The following is an 8,533-nucleotide window of genomic DNA, read 5'->3' on the forward strand; positions in this document are numbered from 1 at the left end:
CCTCCCCTCTCTCTCTCTATCTCTGTGCCCCCCCTCTCTCTGTCCGTGCCCTCCCCCCTCTCTCTATCTCTGTGCGACCCCGTCTCTCTCTCTGTCTGCCCTCCCCTCTCTCTCTCTCTCTCTCTGTGCCTTCCCCCTCTCTCTCTGTGCCATCTCCTCTCTCTCTCTGTATCCCTGTGCCCTCCCCCCCTCTCCCTCTATCCCTGTGCCCTCCCCTCTCCCTCTCTCTCTCTCTCTATCCCTGTGCCCTCCACCCCCTCTCTCTCTATTCCTGTTCCTTTCCCTCCCTTTCTCTCTCTCTCTCTCTATCCCTGTGCCCTCCTCTCTCTCTCTTTCTCGGTTTCTCGGTCTCTCACACTCTCCTATTTCTCTCTGCAGGGTATTTTCAGACAGTATGACCTAGATAAGTCTGGAACAATGAGTTCCTATGAAATGCGCCTTGCCCTGGAGACAGCAGGTAGGTTACCCTCAGCGTTGGTCACCCTCTCACTGTGAAGGGTGTTTTTTTTAACAGAATTCTTTCTCCCTGTCATTGGGCAGGTTTTAAAATCAACAATCGAATCCATCAAGTGATTGTGGGGCGATACGCAGAGAATGATGCACTGGATTTCGATAATTTCATCTCCTGCCTTGTCAAACTGGAGGCGATGTTCAGTAAGTATCAGCATAACACCTTTTTGGGCCTCCCTACCCCTCCCTGCTCATCCCTAACCCTCTCTAACCCCCCACCCCTCCCTTTACCCCTCCCCACTCATCCCTGCTCATCCCTACCCCTCCCTACCCTTCCCCTTACCCCTCCTTGCTCGTCCCTATCCCTCTCAACTCATCCCTATCCCTATCCCTCCCTATCCCAATTGACCAATTGCTCTCTCTTTTTCAGGGTCATTCAAAACTCTGGAGCAGGAGGATGGGACAATAGAGTTGAATCTTGCTGATGTGAGTGTTCCTGAACTCTTCCATTTGGGAAAGGGGCCTGATGGGAACAGTGTTGGGGATAGGTATGTTGGTTAGGTGTCGGGGACGGGTCGGGGACGGGTCGGGGACGGGCCCGGGGGTCGGGGGCGGGGGCGGGGGGCGGGGCGGGGGGGGGGGGGCGGGGGCCGGGGGGGGGGGGACGGGCCCGGGGGTCGGGGACAGGCCCCAGATGGGCCTGGAGGTCGGGAACGGGCCCCGGACGAGACTGGGGGTCGGGGACAGGCCCCAGAGAAGTTATGTGATTAGGTGTAGGCCCCAAAAGGTCTTTGTCCCTCTTTGACCTGTTCATTTTGTGTAGAAATCTGTGTATTTTCCTTTTTGGCTCATTGCCTCTGCTCCTTTTCTGTCTTCACAGTGGCTCAGTTTGACCATGTCTGGTTAGAAATCAACATGAAGACGCTGAGATTGTGAATGCCTCCTTTCTGCTTCTGAAGCTGAACCAGCCTGTGGCTTATATGTAGCCTGTTTGATAGAATGGCCCCAGGAGACTCTGAGGAGGCTGTTTACTTGGAGTCTGATTAAACTATGCAAAAACCTTTTCCAGGACACAGTGCAGTGTGGGGGCCCAGACACTCAGAAACTGACAATCCTCAACTACTGCCCCATTTCCCCTGACATCCCCATTCCCATGGTTATTCCCTCTCCCCTGGTAATCCCCCCCATTCCCACCCTCCCAGAGTGGGATTGGCCTGGTCTGGTCTACAATGATAACCACTAAAACTGTCAGACACGCTCACAGCTTCCATTGTCTTCCAAACAGCCCCAGATCCAGACACTGCCCAGGCCCCCAGCAGCAAGGTCAATCTGCCTCTTCTCTCCGATCCAGCTCTGCTGGCCCTGCGGGAGGGGTGAGGGTGAGGGGTGTGTGGGTACCTCTGGGTGGGAGCAGACCTGGGTACTGCGCGTTTGCTTGTTGCTGGCTGTGATTTCTCAGAGCTGCACTAATACCTGGTGCCATGTTGTTAATTTTACTGACTGCTCACTCTGCTGAAGCTCCTCTCTTCAACGATTTCATTTAGTGTATGCTGTGTGATTACTTTTGGCATTGACTCTCTAATCAGTAGCTATGAAAGTTTAAAACTATGCTTACAGTCTGCAGACAGTATTAAATTTGAGAATAAATCAGTAAAGGACCAATTAATCCATTGCAAACTCTCCTTGTCTCTATTACTGCTTCACTGTGGGATGATGGGTGGTGATATTAAAGAGGTATAATGTAGTTCTTCAGAAAGGGTTAATCTTCACGTAGACTCGGTCATTGCTCGAGATGATGTGCCTCAATCTGTGAAAAGACCAAGTGTTTAACACTCACTTTTAGAGGAGATGGAGCACAGATCCTAGCTCCCTCAGGCTGGAGCTGGTCTGCCTAAGCACATGGTGTGGTAACCTGTTACTATCCTACACTTAAACTTCTGGATATGGAAAACAACTTCAACTGTACATTCACCGTGGTGGCATATCCCCCGCCAGCGACAGGTCCATGATCAAACAGCGGCATATCCTCCGCCAGCGGCATATCCCCTGCCAGCGGCGTATCCTCCACCAGAGACGTATCCTCCACCAGCGGCATATCCCCCGCCCAGCAGCATATCCTCCACCAGAGACGTATCCTCCACCAGTGGCATCTCCCCCGACAGCGACAGGTCCAGGATCAAACAGCGACAACAGTCTTACTTCTGTGGTGGGCAAATTATTGGAGGGGCTTCTGAGAGATAGTATTTATGATTATTTGGAAAAGAATAGCTTGATTAGAAATAGTCAGCATGGCTTTGTGAGGGGCAGGTCATGCCTCACAAGCCTTATTGAATTCTTTGAGGATGTGACATTGATGAAGGTCGAGCAGTGGATGTGGTGTATATGGATTTTAGCAAGGCATTTGATAAGATTCCACATAGTAGGCTCATTCAGAAAGTAAGGAGGCATGGGATTCAGGGAAATTTGTCTGTCTGGATACAGAATTGGCTGTCCAATAGAAGGCAGAGGGTGGTAGTAGATGGAAAGTATTCAGCCTGGAGCTCGGTGACCAGTGGTGTGCCGTAGGGATCTGTTCTGGGACCTCTGCCCTTTGTGATCCTTTATAAATGACTTGGATAAGGAAGTGGAAGGGTGGGTTAGTAAGTTTGTCGATGATACGGAGGTTGGTGGAGTTGTGGACAGCGTGGAGGACTGTTGTGGGTTGCAACGGGACATTGACAGGATGCAGAGCTGGGCAAAGAAGTGGCAGATGGAATTCAACCCAGAAAAGTGTGAAGTGATTCATTTTGGAAGGTGGAATTTGAATGCAGAATACAGGGCTAACGGCAGGATTCTTGGCAGTGTGGAGGAACAGAGGGATCTTGGGGTCCATGTCCATAGATCCCTCAAAGTTGCCATCCAAGTTGAGAGGGTTGTAAAGAAGGTGTATGGTGTGTTGGCTTTCATTGGCAGGGGAATTGAGTTTAAGAGCCGTGAGGTTATACTGCAGCTCTATAAAACCCTGGTTAGACCGCACCTGGAATATTGTGTTCAGTTCTGGTCGCATCATTACAGGAAAGATGTGGAAGCTTTAGAGAGGGTGCAGTGGAGATTTACCAGGATGCTGCCTGGACTGGAGGGCAGGTCTTATGAGGAAGGGTTGAGGGAGCTAGGCCTTTTCTCATTGGAGCGAAGAAGGATAAGAGGTGACTTGATAGAGGTTTACAAGATGATAAGAGGCATAGATAGAGTGGATAGTCAGAGACTTTTTCCCAGGGCGGAAATGACTATTATGAGGGGGCATAATTTTAAGGTGATTGGAAGAAGGTATAGGGGAGATGTCAGAGGTAGGTTCTTCACACAGAGAGTGGTGGGTGTGTGGAATGCGCTGCCAGCAGTGATAGTGGAGTCAGATACTTTAGGGACATTTAAGTGCCTCTTGGATAGGCACATGGAGGATAGTAAAACACAGGGTATGCAGGTCGTTTGGTCTTAGTAGGATAATAGGTCGGCACAACATGGTGGGCCGAAGGACCTGTACTGTGCTGTACTGTTCTATATTCTATATCCTCCACCAGCGACAAGTCCAGGATCAAACAGCGACGGGAGAATTGTTGGCCGTAACTATCTCACCCACTGTCACACCCTGATAGAGGGGCAAATGAACGTGGGATACGGCGACCAACAGGGAAAGACGGCGACCAACAGGGAAACACGGAGACCAACAGGGAAACACGGAGACCAACAGGGAAACATGGAGACCAATGCTGGGACAGGCTTGGAATTGACTATGGGTCCTCTATTTTGATGGTTTTCAAACACCAGGAGAGTCATTAGGAAAAAGAAGCAGCAGTAAGGAGCAATGAGGCTGCAAGACCTCTCTCCTGGTCAGAATTTGGGAACCTGATCAAGTCAACAGTTTGACTAGGTTGTAAACCCTGAAAACCTGAACTGTGACCATGATCCAAAGACTTGGATCCAGCTTGATTTCCAAATAAACTGAAGTTTTGGTTAAAGATCTTTGTCAGTAGTTCAAATTTGTCAACAGGAAGTTCAATGGACTGTGAAGATTCAATCTCTTCCCTTTCTGTTATAGACCCCTGGTCAATAAGGGTATTCTCCCTTTCTGCTTTTCTTTACAATATCATCTCTGTAAAGTCACTATTGTGCTGGGGGTGTGTGTGTGTGTGTATGTGTGAGAGAGAGAGAGTGCATGCGCGTGTGTGAGAAACTGGGCAGCAAACAGAACAAAGTTGTCATCGTGGATTACAGCTTCGCTCAGTCTCTCAGCTTCACAGATCCCCAGCCAGTGACCCTACCCCGCATCTTGAGTTTCCAGGAGTTGTAGCTGGACACACTTCCTGCACACACACTGCTCCCAGGAACTGGAAATGTTCCCATATCCCACAGACAGCAGGAGGAGCAAGCCATGGGCATAAACCCTCCTGACATTGCTTACCCCTTTGGATTAAGCCCTTAGATTGTCCTCAAAATCAAATAATTTTTGCCAGCATTTATTGCCCGTCCCTAATTGCCCAGAGGGCAGTTAAGAGTCAACCACATTGCTGTGCGTCTGGAGTCACATGTAGGCCAGACCAGGTAAGGATGGCAGTTTCCTTCCCGAAAGGATATTAGTGAACCAGATGGGTTTTTCCCAACAATTGACAACAGTTTTATTATCATCGAGAACTTTTAATTCCAGATACTTTTTATTCAATTCAAATTCCACAATTTGCCATGGCAGGAATCAAACCCAGGTCCCTAGAACATTACCTGGGTCTCTGGATTAACGGGCCAATGATAATCCCAATAGGCCATCACCTGCCCACACTAGCGTTAACTACTCTCTGGACCTCTCCACAACTGACCTGACAAACGATAAACCCAAAACCAAAACCTTACAAACTATGTGATAAAAATATCGTAAATACTTATCGACCTTACTCATCCTAACAGCATTTCTCAGACTGTTCCACTGCAGTGCTGTCTGTGGGGCACTCTTCCCAAATGACTTCAACATGTAAAAGTAAGGATTCATCACCTGAGGGGGGACGGTATGTGGTAATCAGCAGGAGGTTTCCTTGCCCATGTTTACCCTGAAGCCATGAGACTTCCTGGGGTCCAGAGGAAATGTTTCACTCCGACACCAGCCTCCCTTTGATACAGGGCCCATAATTGCTCTCAATATTCCAAATGCAGTCTGACCAGAGCCTTTTACAGCCTCAGCAGTACATTTCTGCTCTTCTATTCTAGCCCTCAGGAAATGAATGCATTTGCTTTCCTAATTGCCAACTGAACCTGCACTTTAACTTTAAGAGAATCCAAAACTAGGCTTCAGAATTTCAAAGCCTTTCCCCATTTAGAGAATAGTCTACGCCCCAGTTCTTCCTACCAAAGTGTAAAGCCTCACACTTTCCCACATTGTATTCTGTGTGTCACTTCTTTGCCCACTCTCCCAGCCTGTGCAAGTCCTTCTGCAGCCTCCTGCTTCTTCAACACTACCTGGCCCTCCACCTAGCTTTATGTCATCTGCATACTTAGCAACAATGCCCTCAGTTCCTTTATCCAGATCATTAATGTATAATGTGATTAGTTGTGGTCCCAGGGTTATCCCAGCAGAACTCCACTAGTCCCCGGCAGCCATCCTGAAAAAGACCCCTTTATCCCCATTCTCTGCCTTCTGCCAGTCAGCCAACCTTCTACCCATGCGTGTACCTTGCCCCGAACACCATAGACTCTTAGTTTCTTTTACAGCCTTGTGACACCTTGTCGAAGGCCTTTTGGAAATCCAAATAGATCACGTCCACTGGCTGTCCTTTGTGTAATTTGCTCATTACCTGCTGAAAGAATTGCAACAGATTTGTCATGCATGACCTCTCCTTGATAAAACCATGCTGACTCAGCCCTATTTTACCATGCAGTCCCAAGTACTCCACAATCTCATCCTTAATAATGGACTTTAAAAGCTTCCCAACTACTGAGGTGAGGCTAAATAGCTGACAGTTTTCTGTCTTCTGCCTGCCTTCTTAAACAGGGGCGTTACATTAGCCATTTTCCAGTTCTCTGGGACCCTCCCTGACTCCAGTGATTCCTGAAAGATCACCACCAATGCCCCTACAATTTCCTCAGCTATCTCCTTCAGCACTCTAGTGTTGTACATCTGGTCCAGGTGACTTATCCACCTTCAGACCTTTCAGCTTCCCTAGCACCTTCTCTTTGGTGATGACCACTAGGCAGACCTCTGCCCCCAACTCTCTTAAGTTCTGGTATGCTGCTGGTGTCTTCACTGTGAAAACTGACACAAAGTACCTTCAGTTCCTCCACTATTTCTTTGTTCCCCATTATTACTTCTCTAGCCTCATTTTCCAGTGGTTCAGTGTCTGCTCTTCCTTCTCTCTTACCTTTCAGACATCTAAAAAAACTCATGCAATCTCCTTTTATATGATTATCTAGATTACCCTCATCTTCCTTCATTTCTCCCATATCGCTTTTTGAATTATCCTCTGCTGTTTTTGAGATGAGAGATAGAACACAGCACAGTATAGGCCCTTCGGCCCACGGTGCCGAACTTTTACCCTAATCCTAAGGTCTATCTAACCTCCACCCCTACCTCATACTATCATCCGTATGCCTATCTAATAGCTGCTTAAATGCCCTTAATGAGGCCGACTCCACTGCCCTCTCTGGCAATGCATTCCACACCCCGACCACTCTCTGACTAAAGAACCTACCTCTGACGTCTCCCCTATATCTGCCTCCACTCACTTTAAAACTATGCCCCCTCGTAATAGCTACCTCCACCCTAGGAAAAATTCTCTGGCTCTCTATCTATACCTCTGATCATTTTGTACACCTCAAATGTTTTTACAAGCTTCGCACTCCGTTCCACCACAATATATGTTTTTCTTTTGCTTTTGTACTGTCCTTGAATTGCCTTGTCAGCCATGGTCGCCTTCTCATCCCTTTAGTCTGTTTCTTCTTTGGGATGGATTTCTGCTGTGCCTCCAGGATTACCCTGGAAATTCCTGCCATTGGTGCTCCATCGCCTTCCCTGCTAGGCTCCCCTTCCAATCAGCTCTAGCCACCTCCTTCCTCATGTCTTTGTAGTTACCTTGATTCAATTGTAATACCGTTACATCCAGCTTCTCCCTGTCAAACTGCAGGGTGAATTCTGTCATATTATGGTCACTGCCCCCAGTTAAGATTCTAACAAATCAGTATCACACCATTTGGGATTGAAACAATGCAATATTACAACAATGAAAAGAAACAGAAATAAATTAAGAAGCTAGAAAGCAATAAATTTCCTGAGAACCGCCAATAATACCATTTCAAGCTTTCGTGAAGAATTCCATGCCATATTTGAGAAATATAAAGTTAAAAGGTCAGTAAATACTGTTGCTGTGATACTTGTTGGTCACGTTATGTCTCCAATTAAATTCCTGGAATTCCCTCCCTAAGGGGCATTGTGGGTTTACCTACAGCACATGGACTACAGCTGCTCAAGAAGGCAGCTCACCCCCATCTTCTCAAGGGGGGTGAAATTAGGGACGGTGCAATAAATGCTGGGCCCAGGCAGTGGTGCCCGTGCACCGTGACAGGATAAAAAACTCTTCAGGAAACATGATGTGGAGGGGCCGGTGTTGGAGTGGAATGGACCAGGTCAGAAGTCACACAGCACCAGGTTATAGTCTAACAGGTTTATTTGAAGAGTTTTCAGAATCTCGCTCCTTCTTCAGGTGTTACTGAGAGAGAGGTGATATCAGATACAGAATTTGTAAGCAAGAGATCAAAGGGTCATAGAACTGATGCCAACAGACACAGCACAAGAATTGCCAGACTGGGACGTTCCCCCCCTCAGTGGGGAATACTTCAGTGGGTCAAGGACATTCAGCCTTGATTTTCGGATCTTTGGGTAAACGTCCTCCAAATCGGACTTTGGGATACACAACAACACAGAGTCTCCAAGCAGAGGCTGAGAGCCAAGTTTGATATCCACGAGGATAGCCTCAACTGGGATCTTGGGTTCATGTCGCACTACAGGTGACTCCATCACACTACACACACACACACACACACACACACACACACACCCTCTCTCACA

At 47.9% G+C, this 8,533-nt stretch overlaps 1 protein-coding gene across 1 annotated transcript in view; it reads left to right on the forward strand.

Moving 5' to 3' along the window:
* The window catches only part of LOC109920803 (calpain-1 catalytic subunit-like), a 3,938-nt gene extending 1,811 nt beyond the window's left edge, over positions 1-2,127 (forward strand). The window contains exons 3-6 of the mRNA XM_048593620.1: positions 379-457; positions 541-654; positions 881-936; positions 1,331-2,127. Of these exons, the coding sequence (XP_048449577.1) occupies positions 379-457; positions 541-654; positions 881-936; positions 1,331-1,357 (276 nt within the window). The 3' untranslated portion in view covers positions 1,358-2,127. The remainder of the gene's footprint in view (positions 1-378; positions 458-540; positions 655-880; positions 937-1,330) is intronic.
* The last annotated feature ends 6,406 nt before the right edge of the window (positions 2,128-8,533 follow it).

Source organism: Rhincodon typus, unplaced genomic scaffold (assembly GCF_021869965.1).
Source record: "Rhincodon typus isolate 14 unplaced genomic scaffold, sRhiTyp1.1 hic_rhity00003315, whole genome shotgun sequence".
Taxonomy (NCBI): Eukaryota; Metazoa; Chordata; class Chondrichthyes; order Orectolobiformes; family Rhincodontidae; genus Rhincodon; species Rhincodon typus.